The 18492-nt window shown below is 46.5% G+C and overlaps 1 protein-coding gene across 1 annotated transcript in view; it reads left to right on the forward strand.

Moving 5' to 3' along the window:
• RFX8 (RFX family member 8, lacking RFX DNA binding domain) overlaps positions 1-18492 on the forward strand; it is a 67995-nt gene that overhangs the window by 17490 nt on the left and 32013 nt on the right. Inside the window, exons 3-4 of the mRNA XM_005662358.2 lie at positions 2212-2273; positions 3656-3742. Of these exons, the coding sequence (XP_005662415.1) occupies positions 2212-2273; positions 3656-3742 (149 nt within the window). The remainder of the gene's footprint in view (positions 1-2211; positions 2274-3655; positions 3743-18492) is intronic.

The following is an 18492-nucleotide window of genomic DNA, read 5'->3' on the forward strand; positions in this document are numbered from 1 at the left end:
AGCTGTTTCACCTTGCACTTCTGTAGGGCTAAGGAAGGTGAGCCCTTTGGCATGCCTTTTGGTCATATGTACCCACATTATCACCAGATCACTTTCTGTTGGGGTTTTAGTGTTTTTCCTCTTGATTTATGCGAACTCTATATACTAAGTAGATATGTTGTTTTATTTGTCTTTTGCAAATAATCAGCTCAGTTGGTTTTTAAATTGTAGCGGTGGTGTTCCTGATCATAAAGTGACATCACAGGATGGTCTGGGGTTGGAATTACTCAGTAAAGAACGATGGGCTGATTACTCTGCTGCCCAGCAACTAGGTCATTCATTTCTGCTTCTCTCTCTGACACACCAGGGGATTTGTCACGACCTTGAATCTGAGCCTGCTGCCTACTTTGTAATAATTCTTCAGGGTACCTATTATTTTACAACTAGACACAGAGGGCAGGTTTTAAGTGATTTTCTTAAGGGGATATTGTGAGAATCTGTTGTTGAATGTAGGAATGTCTGGCTCTGAATTCTGCATTTAGTCTTTGCTGACTTTTCCCTCTTATCATGTGTTTTTCATCTGTACACTTACTTTCATTGTACATTTTGGAAGGAACCTCGATTTGACCTCATGACCCCAAGGTTTGATGGTGCCAGCCTTGCCTCCTGGCCCTTCATTGTGCCTCCAGCCCCAGGTTTGGGCAGCTTCCTGTAGGAGGAGGTAGGGTCCAGAGCCAGACGAAAGACACATTTCAAGACACTGTCAAATCCTGCTGCTTGGAAGCTAAGAATAAAAGGAAGAGGAAGGCAGGATCAGAGGCCAAATGATTATAGGGGGAGTTGTAGAAAATTGCAGAAATCATTACATGATTGCTCGGAACATCCTGTCTTCCTGCTCTGTATTTTTGTAATAATCCAGGATTTCCCTTTTCAACAGACATGCACTTGGATACCATGCTTGTCATGGACCTTTAAACAGAACAGACGTCTACTTTTTTCTCTTTTCTTTTTAGGGCCGCACCTATGGTGTATGGAAGTTCCAGGCTGGGGGTTGAATTGGAACGGCAGCTGCTGGCCTACACCACACCCACAGCAATGCCAGATCCCTGACCCACTGAGCGAGGCCAGGGATCGAACCCATATCCTCATGGATATTAGTCAGATTCATTTCCACTGTACCACAACGGGAACTCGAGACTTCTATTTTTTAAAAATGTAACTGCTCACAGACATATCAGTACTAACAAAATGTACATCAAAAAACTAACTGGGAGATGAGAAGTTGAGTCAGAAGTAGCTGTTTATTCAGTATTTAACAGCACTGGCGAACAAAATCTTTCAAATGAAAAAATTCAGGTAAACAAATGAATAATGTTAAAAAGTAAGGCGTTCCGACTGTGGCACAGTGGGTTAAAGGATCCCACATTGCAGAAGCTGAGGCACGCAAGTCACAGCTATGGCTGGGATTCCATTTCTGGCCCAGAAACTTCCATATGCCTTGGGTGCAGCCATGAAAAAAAAAAAAAAAGTGAAAATGCCGATCACAGTGAAAGAAGGAAAATTTGGCACTGCCATGATGGGCTGCTGGGCAGTGAGTAATCCCTCTGTTTTCAGAGGATTTTTAATGACAAGGGGAAATGCTTGTGGTCCACTGGGGAGGGAAGAAAGTGAAAAGCAAAACTGCAGACACCCCAAAAAACAAAATAAAATTAAAAAAATAATACAACAACGGCAGCCATGCTCATTGCGTGATGCTGGTATTTCCTGTGTAGACCCACAGAATCTATGTACACGGTGAGGCTTTGGGGAAGACATGGGAATGAACCACATTGAGGTTCACGTGGCATTTCCTCTGAATGGAATGTTTCCTTCTTTAGACTTGTCTGATTTTTCCAAATTTCATTGACATATATATATTTGTCTTTTTAGAGTCACACCCATGGCACATGGAAGTTCCCAGGCGAGGAGTCCAATCGGAGCTGTAGCTGCCGGCCTATACCACAGCCACAGCAACACAGATCCTTAACCCACTGAGCGGGGCCAGGGATGGAACCTGGATCCTCATGGATCCTAGTCAGATTCGTTTCCACTGGAGCCACTACAGGAACTCTATGTATTTTCTTAATGATCTGAAAAGAGGAAATACAGTTTAAGCCTTATATGTTTAAAGAAGTTGGAAGTTCTATTTCTAAATTTTCAAGTTGCAACTTCAAATCTGGCTTATTTTTTCAGCTTGTGCACTTGGTTTTCCCTGATCTTGCCTCCCGGAGACTGGGCACAAGAGGAAGTGCCAGGTGGGTTGATCATTTTTGTGTTTTTTTATTATTTTTTAAAATTAAAACAGTATTTTTATTAAAGCGTAGTTGATTTACAATGTTGTGCCAATCTCTGCTGTACAGCACAGTGACCCGGTCATACATGTATATAATCTATAATTCCCTTTCTTATATTATTTTCCATCACGGTCTATCCCAAGAGACTGGATAGAGTTCCCTATGCTGTACAGTAGGACCTCATCGCCCATCCATTCTAAATGTCATAGTTTGCATCTATTAACCCAAAACTCCCATCCCTCTCTGCTCCCCCCGCCCCTTGACAACCACAGGTCTGTTCTCTCTGTCTGTGAATCTGTTTTATTTTAAATGTTGAATACACACATTTTGAAAAATCACGTAATGCGTGGCCCCCAAAATGTAAAACCAAATGAATGATGCATATCACCTGGTACCAAAGACGTCCCCTAATTACATGAAATCCCTAGTGCCTGATATAATTCAGGTGATACCAGAAATGTTCGTTTCTATTTTCTTGAGAGATTTTGTTAAAATACAAAAGTCATAGAGAATTTTTTTTTCAGTCCTTCAGACGTTTAGACATGTCAGTGTCTAATCATTGAAATAGTGAAGTCATTACACCCCTAGAACCATAAGACTGTTTTAATTACTCTCCAGACTAAAGTTTCTAAGCGTTCTTCTAATTCACAGATTGGAATGATATTCAGGAGACCGAGGTATCCCAGGTGATATTTTTAATGGGAAAGGAAATTCCAGTGTTATCGGGTGCATCCTGTGATAATTCTCACTTAGTTTTCATTGTTATTTGTTGTTGTTTTAAATCAAGAAAAATCAGGAGAAATCAGTGAGACGAGGAAATCGGTAAGGAGGGATGGGAGCCTGCCACCCATGAAGGAGTCGAAGACGCAGAAGAGTTTGCCGAGCTAAACACTGGGCAAGGGTGGATTTGAAAACCTCCCCTCCTGCTGCCTTTTCTGGGCTCAGCAGAGGAGGAAGGGCCTCCTTTCCTGGGGGGTCTGAGAACCTGAGCTGGTTCAGCAGAGGGAGCCCTGGGGTCGGCCCGCTTCACTTTGAGAAGGTCAATGGCAGGGCTGCGGGAGCCTTTCCGGGTGGCATCTCTATGATTGGATGTCACCAACTGGGAGGCAGAGTAGAGCCTGTTTCAAAGCCAGTGGTTTTGAAATAGTTGGAAATTGTCAGGCTTGAAACTGTCTGCCTAACAGAGCTTGGTCAGGCCACATGCCTGATTAGCTTTTCCTAGTAAATGGAATCAATGATGAAACCAGGAGAACTCCAAGTCTTCCTTGGCTAGTCTGTTCGGTGTCTTCTCTAAAGCAGACCAGTGGTTTGCCATAATCTTCAGGACAACCTTTATTTTTCAGGTATCATTATGACGGCATCTGTATGAAGAAAAGTTCTTTGTTCTATGCCCAATATTGCTACCTTCTGGGTGGAAAAAGATTTCACAGGTGAGTGTCTGTCACAGGTATTTTGATCGTAGGTCACAGCCTTAGGACTGTTTTGTACTTTAGCTGAATCTAACTGGTGCAGTGGCTGTTCTGCCGTTCTTTCTTCTTATGGATGGAAACACACAGTCCCATCAACACGCCTCCAACATGGACAGCCTTAGTCTCTGGCACCGTCATTGGCCAGAGAAATGCACATCGCATTGGTTTCCCTGGGGACTGGTCCTTCCCGTCATTATCTCCATTGCCAAGGCCACTGTTCATTAAGTCTTGATTCTTCTCACTTCCTCTGTAAAATTGAACAGAATTGGCCTTTTCTTTCTTGAAACATCCTCTAGCCCCTAGGACCCTCCATTCCTTCTGTAGAATGACCCCATCTTGGTCTCCTGACCTCTCCCCTCCCCGTCCAGGGCAGGCATTGCTCTGACATCCAGCCCTTTATAAGCAAATGTGCTCTTCCTACACTTTGGCCCCAAGACAATTCATCCTTTCCTTTCCTCTGTTGCTCCCTCCATGGACCACTCCTGCTTCTAAATCATTTTCGCTGCTCCTCATCTCTCCCACCGCCTAGGCCCTCCTGGGTGACTGTCCACTGGACATTTCCATCCAGAGGACCCCATGGTGCCCACAGTGAGGACTGAATTTAACTTCATCCCTTCCCTCCAGGCCTCTCAGACTCTTGACTTCCTCATTTCCATCTTTAATCGCAACAGATAGAACCTGCGCAGAGGGTCACCCCAAAGCCATCCGCAAATCCCTTGGGTCACAAGTCCTGTTGATTCTTCCTTTTCAGGTCTCCTGAGCCACTCTTTCTGGTCATTGATGTTTCCCTAAGCCCTCATCATCTCACACTGAGATTATTTCCGTGGATCCTGGGTGGCCTCCCTCTCCTCAGCCTCACCTGTCTAAACACAGCAGGAGACTAACCTTCCCCAAATTCTGCCTTGTCTTTGTCTCTTCCTTTTTATTGGTCATGACCGTGGCATGTGGAAGCTCCTGGGCCAGGGACCGAACCTTCACCACAGCAGTGACCCAAGCCACTGCAGTGACCATGCACCAGCAGGGAACTCCCTCTGTCTCTTTCATGCTCAGAAACACTTGGGTGCTTGCTCACACATCCTGATAAAGCCACACCCTCTCTTTCCCAGACTGATGTCTGCACCCAGTTCATCCCCATTGCACTTTCCAACCACGTGGCCTCTTTCTCCCCATATAAACCGTTGGTTTCGGCCATACTCACTTTTCTCTGAATACATTAGTTGTGGTTCTGTATTTGCTCCCGTCACTCTGTCCTTCCTTGAGGTCACTCCTTCTCTCTGTCTCGTTGGACCTCCCTGAGTCCTGCTCCTTCCTTGGGGACCACCTGCTCCGTGAAACCGTCCCCAGCTACCTTGGCTCTAGGAAAGGCCCCCTCCTCCACTGTCACCCACTGTTCACTGGCCATCTACACAGTCAGCGTTCTTCTTCATTCATTAATTGTCCCTCCAGGCTTCATGCGGCATAGGTGGATGAGCCTGTATCCATATAGCCAAAGGCAATTTTAGCTTCAGTTCTAGCGTGCATCATGATGACAAGCGGCCCTTTCCCTCTCAAATATGTTCTGGTGTGGACGGTGATTCTAACACATTGTATAGTGACCTTTTGTACAAGGTGTCTTGCATTGTAAGGCAGCTGCAGAGGGGGAGCCGTGAGAAACCACCCCCACGGGTAAGACATGGATCCTTGCCCTTGATGGCATGACAGGGGAGACAGAAGGACATTTATAACGTGATGGTGTCAGAAGGGTACAGAAGGTCTCTGAGAACTTGGAGAGCACAGATCTGGGGCCAGGGAGCTCGAAGATTCTGTGAAAGGTGTGCTTTGAGCTAAGCCGTGAAGGACAGATTGGAGTGTTGATGGCTGGGTAGGGAGACAGGAGAGAGAGGTAGCCCATGCTTGGGAGGCCCAGGAGCAAAGATGGGGTGTGAAGGCAAAGGCCCTGTGCACCGGATGTGGGGATGGGCTGGAGGACCAGCCAGGAGGAGGGCTCTGCATCCTTGCTGGGAGCACAGGTGTCTGGAAGCCTTGGGAGATGTCCTCTGGGAAATGGGTGGCATCGTTTTGGGGACCTCTGCCAGGCCAGGAGCCATGGGGACTTGGCTCGTCTTCACTCCACCATTGCCGAAGCACAGTGCCCGCCCTAAAGCAGCTGGTGAAATGTGAAAAACTTGGAACTGGGGCTTAAGGAGATGAGACCAGAAGGAGAGTGACAACAGCCAGGAAATGATCCTCAGGCTGCCGCAATCCTTCTGATGGGCATCTGAACCAAAACGGAGGCGGGGCTGCAAGACCCTCCTACGGCAGCGGGCTCTTCAGATGGTTAAGTCTGTGTCCACAGGAGGCAGGACATGACTCAGATGACCCGGGTCCCACAGAAACCTCAGCCTCAACCTCAAGTCACATCATTACTGTCGGTCTCCAACCAGCTCTTCCTCTTACGTCTCTTATTGAGCCCTTAGTCACAGGATGGAAAAATCAGAGCAGCCAAAATAGAGAAGTTAGGGAAGGGAGTAGGAAGGACAAGTGATTCACTTCAGTTGTAGTTGGAACCTGCCTCGTGCAAATGCCCTTCTCTCGCTTGCCCAGAGCACCCGACAGGGCAGGCCCTGGGCTGGGGTGAGAGGCCATTGGTGTCCTGAGGCCTCTGGGTTGATGTCACAGAGAAAGGGGCTGGAACTAGTCTTTGTGGGGGATGAACAGGAAGGGCTATGAGGGAACAAAGATGAGGACTACGGTGACGTTGGCTTATTCACAACATCAGTCCAGCAAAAGGACTTTTTTTTTGGCTGCGCCCACAGTATACAGAAGTTCCCGGGCCAGGGGTTGAACCTGCGCCACAGCAGCAACCCAGGCTGCTGCAGTGACAGCCCCTGGTCCTTAACCGGCTGCTCCATAGAGAACTCCCAGCAGCAGGTGCTCTTAACGTCCTATGTTCCACAGGTAACTGATAATTGATCGACTCTAAAAGTCATGGCCAATTAAGAGATTTTTTAAGCGTTAAGGTTTAAAGGTAACTTCCTTACCAATTTCACCTTGTAAGAAACACCACATGTATATTTTAAAAGGCAGAAGTATAATAAATAGCAGTATTGTTGTTAATAATCTGTGAGCTGTGCTGGCAAAACTGTCTTCTGTTTCATTATCCGGCATCTTTTACATCAGGACCTGTGTGATATTTTAAAAATGAGCTCTGAAAATAAAAACTTCATCTCTCTGGTTTCTAGGTCATGAAAACTGTATCTCATCTATTCGTTTACCTGTTCTTTCAGCAAATATTTGAGTTCCTACAATTAGTCAGGCCCTGTTCTAACTACTGGTGACCAAGCCATAAGCAAGATAAACAAGGCTTCCCCTGTGGTCAGTTTCTCTTTCTTTTTTTTTTTTTTTTATTGAGGTGTGATTTACATAACAACATAATATTATCAGGTGTACAATATTATGACTGGGTCTTTGTATATATTGCAGAATGATTCCCACAATTAATCTGGTGATCATCTGTCACTGTATGTAGCTACAGAATTTTTTTCTTGTCATGATCACTTTTAAGATCTACTCTGTTAGGAGTTCTCATTGTGGCTCAGTGGAAATGAATCTGAAGAGTATCCATGAGCATGCAGGTTTGATCCCTGGCCTCCCTCAGTGGGTTAAGGATCTGGCGTTGCCATGAACTGTGGTGTAGGTCACAGACTTGGCTTGGATCCTGCATTGCTGTGGCTGTGGTGTAGACAGGCAGCTGTAGCTCTGATTCGACCCCGAGCCTGGGAACTTTTGTATGCCATGAGTGCGGCCCTAAAAAAAAAAAAAAAAGAAAGAAAAGAAAAGAAAAAAAAAATCTACTCCGTTAGCAGCTTTCAGTGTATGAAACATTATTATTAACTATAATCATCACACTCTATGTTCCAGTCCCAGGACTTATTTTATAATTGGAAGTTTGCATCTTTGACTCCCTTCACCCATTTTGCTCACCCTCCAGCACCCCCCCACCATCCCTAGCAACCACTGCCTCTATGAGCTTACTCTTTGCTTTTTTTTTTTTTTAAGATTCCACATATAAGTGAGATCGTACAGTATTTATTTTGTTCTGTCTGGCTCACTTCACTTGGCGTAATGCCCTCAAGATGCATCCATGTTGACCCAAATGGCAAGATTTCATTCTTTTTTATGGCTGAATAATATTCCATGGTGTGTATCCATTTACACAATCTCTTTATCCATTCATCCGTCAGTGAAAACCTAGGCTGTTTCCATAGCTTGGCTGGTGTAAATGATACTGCAGTGACCATGGAGGTGCATAGACCTTTTCCAGTTGATGCTGTTGTTTTCTTTGAATAAAGACCCAGAAGTGGGGTTGCTGGATCATATGATAAGTCTATCTTTGATTTTTTGAGGGACTTTCATACTGTTTTCCACAGCAGCTGCACCGATTTACATTCCCACTTACAGTGTAGGAGGAGTTTTCTTTTCTCCACATCTTTGCCAGCATTTGTTATTTGTAGACTTTTGATGATAGCTCTTCTGAGGTGTGAGGTGATAACTCATTGTGGGTTTTATTTGCATTTCCCTGATGATTAGTGATGTCGAGCATCTTTTCATGTGCCTGTTGGCCATCTGTATGTCTTCTTTGGAAAAATGCCTATTCAGGTAATCTGTCCATTTTTTCGGTCAGATTGTTTGGTTTTTTGCTATTGAGTCGTTCGAGTTCTTTATATTTTTGATATTAACCCCTTATCAGTTACATGATTTGCAAATATTTTCTCCAGTTTCACAGGTTGACTTATCATGTTAATGGTTTCCTTTGCTGTGCAACAAGCTTTGTAGTTCGATGTAACCCCACTTGTTTGTTTCTGCTTTGGTTGCTTTTACTTTTGGTGTCAGATTCAAAACATCACTAAGATCTGTGTCAGGGATTCTAGGAGTTTTATGGCTTTAGGTCTTACATTCAAGTCTTTAGTTCATTTTGGGTTAATTGTGTGTATGGTGTAAGATAGTACTCTAGATTTATTCTTCTGCATGTGTCTGTTCAATTTTTCCAACGCCCTTTGGTGAAGAGAGTGCTTTTCCCCATTGTATATTCTTTGCTCCTTTGTCATAAATTAATTGACCGTATAGGTGTGGGTTTATTTCTGTGGGCTCTCTATTATGTTCCATTGATCTGTGTATTTTAGGGGTGATCTCTTGTGTCCTGGGCATTTGGGTTGTGTTAGGAGACTTTTGACCCTATTTAAATTTTCTATTTAGCAGGCGGTCACCCTGTGTAGGCAGAGCATATAGACTCCGACTTAGTTTTGTGGGCTGTAGTTCTGGTGACACTTTAGTTTTCTGATCAAGCTGTTCTGATCTGCCTCGTTCTTCTGGCCCTGCTGGGACTTTCCATGGGTTCCTCGCTGGTGCCACCTGCAGGGGCAGAACCCACCTCTGGGGGCTGCCTTCTCCTGGGAGCAGACAGAGCCAGAGTGCTGGGCCTGGGTCCCCTTGTGCCACATGCCAAAGGGCAGGGAGACACCGAATTCTGCTGGCTTTGCCCCTCTGCGTCAGACACTTGCCCTTCTGAGCTCCAAGCAGAGACCAGGAGTTGAGTTGGTCAGGGCTTCAGTTCTGTCCCTGCAGTGGGTCTGCCCCTGTCACTGCCCTGGGTATGGAGTGGGGTGCTCAGCCCACTGAGACTTTGGAGCTGCCAATTGGGGCTGCATGGTCCTTGCTGGGCTCCCTCTTTTGGGTCCCTGGCTAGAGCTGCAGACTTGCCTTGGCACTGAGGTCTCTGCCTGTTGACAGTTTTGGGGTACGGGTCCCTCCCGTGCCCAGTCCAGAAATACATAGAAGATTTAAAAAAAACAAACGAACACCCAAACAGGGAATTCAGCACATTGTCACTTCTCCCGTCCTGGGTTCCCCCGTCAGCCCACTTCTCTCCAGCTCTCAGTGCCCTTTTATCATGGGCGATGGAGTCATTTCCAGGGTATTTGTTTGGATTCGAGGTCAGGAGCAAGGAAAAATAAATCTGCTTCCTGCTCCCTATACGTAATTCTAGCAACCTTGGAAACTTTTTGAAAGCAGATCTTTTATACATTATAAAACAATGTTCCCAGTGAGTTGAAGGCTCGATTATATGCTTGCTCTTAATCAATTAAAGTAGGATGAGTTCAAACAGGATGACGAGGACTTTTGATGGGGACGGGATGGCACAGACCTCGTTTCTTTCTGCTCCTCCCTGCTCAGTACAAGTGTAAACCCTGGAAATAATGCCAGAAGCAACCAGAGGGGAACTCTGAAAGCTGATAAGAAGAAAGTGAGCAGGTTGGGGACCCCAGGACAGCAAAACCAGCACAGGGGCGGGGCATCTGACATCCACCCTTAACTACCCGACCAAGCCAGAAAAGGCATCCTGGAGGAACTCCCTCTTTCTGGAGTTTCTCTAACAATATCAGGCGAGGGGAAGCCAAAGGGAGATTCCTGTCAAACATCAGCAGTAAGGGAAAACTGCCCTTCCTTGCTGAGTCTGAGACACCCCCTTTCCATCAGGAATTCTGCTAGGAATGTGAGCTGATCCGGCAAGACAGACCCAGCTGCAGCAGGTGTCCTGGTCCAGGGAGCTTCTTTGGCCCCCAGCCCCTCCCCTGCCTGGGGAAGGAGCTCTAGCACCCCAGGCAGCACCGGCAACGAGCCCTTAGCCCAGGTGATGATTTACTGCAGAGACCGCTCCAAAGGGAAAGGGAGGCAGGATCTGGAGAAGTCACAGGCAGCCTGCCTCATGCCCTTGTCTTCCCATGCTCACTCCTCTGTGCAGAGACAGCAACACTCGGTGAAGTTTCTGCTCAGGGAGGCCCACCCGAGACACCACACTCAACCTGTTTACCGGAGGCTGGTCACATAAGCATCTTCTGGGCATGCGCCAAATCCATAGGTTCCCACAGAGACAACAGGTTGTTCAGCATGAACTGCTTTATGTGCACCAACAGTCCAGGAAGAGTGAACCCCTCTTACCTGCTACCTGTTGCCTGAGAACCACTGTAGAAGCCAAGTTCCCAGATGCCAGCCACGGGCCCTTCCTGCAAGCAGGCTTTTCTCAGGACAGCAGTCTCAGGCCTATTGTGTTCTGTCTTCTCGACACAAGAGCAGGACCCTGTGACTAGGCTGAGGAAGCACCGGATTGCACTCTTGAGATGAATTGTGTGGTGTGGGAATTCTCTCTCAATGAAGTTGTTTATAAAAATACTGTCAAGTTCTTTTTATAGACATTGGCAGCTTATTCTAAAAGTTATATGGAGGAGTTCCCATCGTGGTACAGCGATTAACGAACCCAACTACCATCCATGAGGATGTGGGTTCGATCCCTGGCCTCGCTCAGTGGGTTAAGGATCCAGTGTTGCCGTGAGCTGTGGTGTAGGTCGCAGACGTGGCTCAGATCCCGCATTGCTGTGGCTGTGGTATAGGCCGGCAGCCTTAGTTCTCATTCGACCCCTAGCCTGGGAACTTCCATATGCCATGGGTGCAGCCCTAAAAAAGACAAAAAAAGAAAAAGAAAAAGTTACCTGGAAAGGCAAGGCCCTAAAACAGCTCAAACAACTTTGACAAAGAAGAATCGAGTGGGAGGAAGTATTCTAAGGCTCACAAAGTAGCTGAGGTCATCAAGACAGTGTGGTTTGGTGGAGGCAGAGATACAGACCAATGCAACAGAGTAGAGAATCTAGAAATAGACCCAGTCAAATACGGCCAGCTGATTTCCCACAAAGGTGCAAGAGTAATTCAATGGAAGGAGACTAGCTTTTTAACAGATGGTGCAGGAACAGCCATACATCTACATGCAAAGAAATTAACTTCACAACTGATAGAAGAATTAACTCAGGGTGGATCACAGACTTACACTTAAGACATAAAAATATTAAAATAAAAAAAAAAATAGGAGTTCCCATCGCGGCTCAGAGGAAACGAATCTGACTAGCATCCATGAGGACACAGGTTTGATCCCTGGCCTCGCTTAGTGGATTAAGGATCAGGCGTTGCTGTGAGCTGTGGTGTAGGTCGCAGACGTGGCTTGGATCTGGCATTGCTGTGGCTGTGGTGTAGGCCAACAGCTGTAGCTCTCATTCATCCCCTAGCCTGGGAACTTCTCTATGCTGCAGATGTGGCCCTAAAAAGACAAAAAAGAAAAAAAAAAAATAGAGGATCTTTGACACCCTGGGGTTAGGCAAAAAGCTCTGAGGCTTGACACCAAAACCAAGATCCATAAAAGGAAAAGCTAATGAGTTGGAGCTCATTAGAATGAAAACTTTTGTTGTTCTGTGAAAGACCCTGTGAAGAGGCTGCAAAGACAAGCTATGCACTGGAAGAAAATACCTACAAGCCACACATCTGACAAAGATAGTATCTAGATTATATAAAGAGCTTCCAGGAGTTCCCAGTATTGCCACTGCTGTGGCTCAAGTCATTGGTGTGGTGCAGGTTTGATCCCTGGCCTAGGAACTCTGATGTCTCAGGATTGGCCAAAAAAACAAAGTCTTCAAAAGTCAGCAGTAAGGAGTTCCCACTGTGGTGCAATGGAATCAGTGTTGTCTCCGCCTTGGCAGGGACACGGGTTTGATCCCTAACCCAGTCCAGTGGTTAAGGTTCTGGTATTGCCACAGCTGTGGTGTTGGTCACAACCCCGACTCAGACCTGATTCCTGACCCAGGAAATCCATGTGCCATGGAGCTGCTGAAAAAGAAAACTCAACAGTTAAAAACAATCCAATTAAAAAATTGGCAAAAGACGTAACCATACATCTTCCTGAAGAGGATCTACAGATGGCCATTAAGTATATACAAGGATGTTCAGCACCATCCATCATTATGGAAATGGAAATTGATACCACAGGTAACACACACCTCTCAGGCTGATTAATGTAAAAAATCGTGATACCACCACATGAGGGTGAGGATGCAGAGAAACCAGATCACTCACCCACTGCTGACAAGAATGCAAATGGTCCACCCACTCTGGAAACTAGTTGGACAGATTCTTCTACAACTAAACATACACTTACCATCCAAACCAGCAGTCTCACTCGTGGACATTTATCACAGTGAAATGAAAACTTCTGTCCACACTAAAACCTGTACACAGGTATTTGTAGCAGCTTTCTTTGTAATAAGCCCAAACTGAATCAGCCCTGATGTCTTTCTCTGGGTGACTTTAAGGAGTGGTCCTACCATGCCAGGGAATACTATGCAGCAGTGAAGAGGAACAGACTGTTGCTACAGTGGATTCATGGCTCAGATGGCTCTCCAGGGAATTATACTAAGTCAGAAAATGCCTATTGTAAAAGGTGCCTTCCTGTATGACTCCATTTATAAAACATTTTGAAATAAAGGACAGAAGTGTGGTTGCCAAGAGTTAGAGCCCTGGGGGTGAGGGAGCAGGAGATGAGTATGATTACAGGGGGGCAACACCAGGGATCCTGTGATGATGCAGGTGTTCTGTGTTTTGTCTGTCAGTTGAAAACATGAATCTCCATGGGTGATGAAATTGTATTCTTGTAGGAGTTCCTGCTGTGGCACAGGGGGTTAAGAATCTGTAGTGGCTCAGATTGCTGTGGAACCGAGAGTTTGATCCAGTTTTGGTTAAAGAATCCGGTGTTGCCACAGCTTATGGTGTAGGTCACTGCTGTAGCTCAGATTCAATCCCTGGCCTGGGAACTTTCATATGCTGTGAGTGCAGCCATTAAAAAAAATTGTGGGCATTCCTGTTGTGGCTCAGTGGGTTTTGAACACGAGTAGTATCCATGAGAATGCAGGTTCGATCCCTGGGCTCACTCAGTGAGGTGAGGATCCAGTGCTACTATGAGCTGCAGCATGGGTCACAGACATGTCTCAGATCTGGCCTTGCTGTGGCTGGCAGCTGCAGCTCCAATTCAATCCCTGGTCAGGGAACATCCACATGCCACAGGTGCGGCCCTAAAAAGTGAAAGAAAAAAAAAAATTCTTGGAATTGTTAACAGACACGCAAAAGTTAGTTTAAGTAAAATTTGGGAAATTTGAGTCAGATCAGTGAATTGTATCAGAATCAAAAGCCAGACTGTGGTATACTATAGTTGGGCTCAGTGTTACTGTCAGGGAAATGGGCAGAGGGTCAAAGGGAATTTTCTAAAACTGTGTTCAAGTCTATAATTACCTCAGTTACAAACAACCAAGCCTTTCCCTGCAGGACAGGAGGAAGCGAGATGACTGGTCCCCTGAAGTTTCCCATCTTCCCCTGCTCATAGCCCCCCCAGTCCGACTCCGGCTTCTCCCTAAATCTCTGAGCCTCCTCCTCCTCGCCTGTGTGGGAGCAGGAACAGCGGCACGGTTGTTCGGCGGGACCCTGACCGCCTCCCCACCCCTGCCGCTTCTGCAAGTGGCTAGCCCCACGGGCAGGTGGTGTGTCAGCCCAGGGCACTGCTCACCACAGGCTTTTAGGAGCCAGAGCTCACCAGAGGGAGCTCCCCGCCCCAAACCAAAGAGGGGCATTTCCCTCATTCTCCATATTGATGGCCTTTGTCTTTTTCTCTTTTTTCTTTTTCTTTCTTTCTTTCTTTTTTTTTCTTTTTCTTTTTTTGATTTTAGGGCTGCGCTTGTGGCATATGGAAGTTCCCAAGCTAGGGATCAAATCAGAGCTACAAATGCAGGCCTATGCTACAGCTACAGCAATGCCGGATCCTTAACCCACTGAGCGAGGCCAGGGATCCAACCCTCATCCTCATGGATCCTAGTAGATTTCATTTCCGCTGCGCCACAACAGGAACTCCTTGATGGCTTTTTTCCATGGGTGCAGCAACTGAGGCCCAGTGTACACTTTCCTGCTAATATTTACCTGAGGAGTGATAGGCATCTGAATTTTTTCAAAGACATCTTGTCTTTTTTTTTTTTTTCCCCTGGACCTCATGTTAAGGAAAGATATGGAAACATCAATAAGGACATCAGCCTAGAGATATGGCTCAGAGCCAAGGCTGGTGGCTTTGAGGGACTCTGGGGTCCTTGCTTCCCCGTCACCCCCGCCACCAGGCATCACAATAAAGCATGTAATCTAATTAAAATCAGGTTAGTCTCAAGATAAGCCCCTGCTCCTCGCTCTCCCCCCTCCAGCGTCAGTGGAGAGATGCTGATGCCTGGTGCTCTCCCGCATCCACCCACCCCTCCCTCCACCCCAGCAGAAGCCTTGGGAGGACCTGATCCCCAGCCATGGACCCCCCCCCCCACCAGCCAGGGCCTCCCATTGTTGGATACCTGAACAGGTGGCCAGACACCAGGGTCTTGGGGAGTAGGTGTGTTGGGGGGAGTGTTGTAGTGAATCCACTGAAAACCTGCTGAGGCGGTGTCTGCCCTGCACCCAGGAGAGAACAAAGCTTGATTTTTTTTAAACAAATGAGAGGCTTAAGGCTATTTTTTTTTAAGGAAAATGACTATAAATAGGCAGTGTGTGACAGATGAAAAGAACCCCTTCCCCAAATCCAGAACATTCCCTCTCTAGGATCACGTAATCTTACGGGGAACAGTAAGACCCTAGTCTTGTTGTTCAGGGACTTGGGTCTGTGTGGGGACCTGCAAACCCTTGGGGACTCGAGGCCCAGGGATACGGTGCTCCAAGTATATTGGGAGGAGTGGGGGGGCTGAGGGAGGGAGAGCGTGTGTGTTTGTGTGCATGTATTATTGTCACATCTAGAGAAACTCATTTTTCATTTTTCATTCCCTTACCTCTTAGGCCAAGTCTCAGGCTAATATGTTACAAGGAAAACTTTCTTGTTATTTTCCAAATAGATGAATCCCCAGTGTGAATTCTGAAGTCACTTGTACAGAGAATCATGTTTCTCTCAGGATATATGGAAACTAACCCTTGCTTTCACCCCTCCCACAGCTCTCTCTCTCTCTCTCTCAGCTTTTCCAACTTAGCATATTAAAGGCCTTTAAAAAGCTTCTAACATTGGCTTTCCACAGTCCGCCCTTTGTTCTCCAAGCCTTTGTTCCTTTGCCAGCTCGTGAATTCAGGGGGCTGCCCAGCAGCCCTGCACCCTCGGAATCCAGGGATGAGCGGCCACAGCTGGCTGGCTGTGCCCACAAAGCAGAAAGGCCCAGGCTTCATCTTCCAGACTTCTCCGCCCAGGAGGGCAAGTTCACAGAGAGCTGAGGGCAGGCGGGCGATTGTGGGCGCCTCAGACCCAAGGATGTCAGAACCGCAGCAGCTCCTCTGAGCTTTTCCTTCCATTCCTGGGGCCTCAGCACCCACAGGCCTTAACCCTCCTAGCCCCGCCCCCCCCACCTCCACAGGGCTCCCTAGCCACCTCCCTCAGAGGTATCACTTGGGTCCAAGTTGCAACCCGCTTTTTGGCCTGGTCCACCCTATGTTTTGCAAAGGCTGGCTAGAACTTGTTAAGATTTCAAAAAAAATAGGCATGACATGGTTGTTGTCTAGTAGCTCAAAAAACAGAGGAGTGGAGGAGTCTGCCCTAGGCTGCACTTCCCCCTTGCTTGGGGAAGGTTTTAAAAGCAGGTAATGTTCCTAAGCTCCCAAGTCATCTCACCTGTTCAGAGCATCCATCACAGGCGTGTCCCCAGCTGAGATGCCAGGCAAGGCAGCGTGCTCTCTGCCCAGGAAGCCGGCCTTCCAGTTGCTGAGTGTTGCCTTGGGAAGGTAAAGGTGAAAAAGTTAGACTTTCAATGCCTCCAAAGGCGTCCCCGCTAGGTCATCGTTTTGCAATTAAGTTGCTCATAAAATCTAATAGGTCAGGAGAGAGTCAAGCCGTAGAAAAACAACAGCCCCCACAACACCGACAATGACGAGTCCATAAGGCTCAGCTAACCTGCTCTAGAAAGGAAGTTGCTCTTTTCGACTTTTAAGTCTCAGAACCCTCACGTTGTCCTCTGTCCTTCTCGGGTACATTGCTCGTTATGACACACATCTCTCCCTATTGGTTACGATTAAGTGCAAGGTTTGTTATCACACACGTGTGTCTTACAAGATGAAAGAGTAAAAGAGGTGGCAGAGGTGAAGATCTCAAGTCAGAGCTGGGTTTCTAGCTCTGTGAATTGTTTCTCGTTTCCCGTACGTTAAATGGGGATAATAATGACATTACTCATTACTTAATGGATTGTGGTGAGGACTAAGGGATTATAAGTAAGGTTTCTAAGGAGTTCCCTGGTGGCTCCCTGGGTTAAGGATCTGTTGCCAAAATACCAGCTACCTCTATACACTGATGCCAAATAGAAACTCAGAGACAGAGTTGGAGGAAACAGAAAAGTAGCTTTAATTGCCTGGCAAAGGGGACACAGCAGGCTGGTGTCTCAAAGACTGCCCCATGGAGCGGGTAGGGAGGAGTCTTAGAGTGTCAAGGAGCAGGGTGTCATCAGCTCGTGGACATTTTCCTGATGGGGGAGGGGTCACTGGAAGTCAGTGTCATCAACCTTCTGGTTCCAACTGGTCTGGGGTCTGCGTGCTTGTGGGCATCATAGAGTTAACTTTTTCTACCCTGTGGGGGCTTTAGCACCTGCAAAACAGCTCCAAAGACATGGCTCAGAATATTATCTATAGTCCTTGAGGAAGAACTAAATGTCCTTGACTTGGTTGAATGGCTAAACTGCTATTATTTTGTTTTCCTTTTTCTCTGTACTTTCCTTTTTCTCTGTTTTCTCACTTCTCTGATGAATTGATTCTTTGACTAAAGTTCCTCTACAGACAGAAGGCAGGTGGAGGACATGAGTGGGGGCTATTCCAGGAAGGCCTTGTAAGGTCCTACTCAGTGACAGATACAGTGCTGTCACTAATGTGGCTTGTGTCACTGCTGTGGGACATGTTCCAACCCTGGTCCAGGAACTTCCACATGCCAGCCGGGGGGACTATGACACTTAGTAATGGGTAACTGCTCAGTGTATTTTAGTGATTAGTATCTTTCGTATAATCAAAATTATGCTTAAAGCTTTTTTTCTTTTTTGTCTTTTTGCCATTTCTTGGGCCGCTCCCTCGGCATATGGAGGTTCCCAGGCTAGGGGTTGAATCGGAGCTGTTGCCACCGGCCTACACCACAGCCACAGCAACGCGGGATCCTTAACCCACTGGGCAAGGCCAGGGATCGAACCCGTAACCTCATGGTTCCTAGTCGGATTTGTTAACCACTGAGCCACGACGGGAACTCCCAATGCTTAAAGCTTTTCACAATCCTAGTAACACCTGTCCTGAGAGGAATACATATATGGACTGTTTCACTTTAGACATTAATGTATTCATCAAATTGAGGGTGTCTTCTCCTAATCAAAACCAAAATAATGAAATTCTTGTGCTTTGAGTGAGCAGTGGAATTCGATGCTTCAGTAATGGGAAGGTGCAGCTCCTTGATGACCCTAAGCAAGTACAGGATGTGAATTGGGTTTTATTGCATTTTTATCCTCTTACCTTTGTAATAGCTTCAGGTGGTTTCACTGCTGTGAGGATGATTCGTGAGGGCGAATTTTGATGCCAAAATGATGCAAATGAAAGTCTGGATTCATGACAAATGACGTCAAAACCGGAGAATGTGAATGCAAATTGTAGTTAGACCAAAAGGAACTTAAATGCCAAAACAGCATATTATGCTAACACTACATTTGAAAGATTTTACAGGAGAAAAAGGATGAGTTTGTGTGGCATCTAACCATGTTGCGGTCCTCTTGACGCCAGACCCTTTTTTTCAGCCAAATTGTTCATAAAAACTAATTAAAACAGAATGTGATTTT

This window comes from Sus scrofa, chromosome 3 (genome assembly GCF_000003025.6).
Source record: "Sus scrofa isolate TJ Tabasco breed Duroc chromosome 3, Sscrofa11.1, whole genome shotgun sequence".
Lineage (NCBI taxonomy): Eukaryota > Metazoa > Chordata > Mammalia > Artiodactyla > Suidae > Sus > Sus scrofa.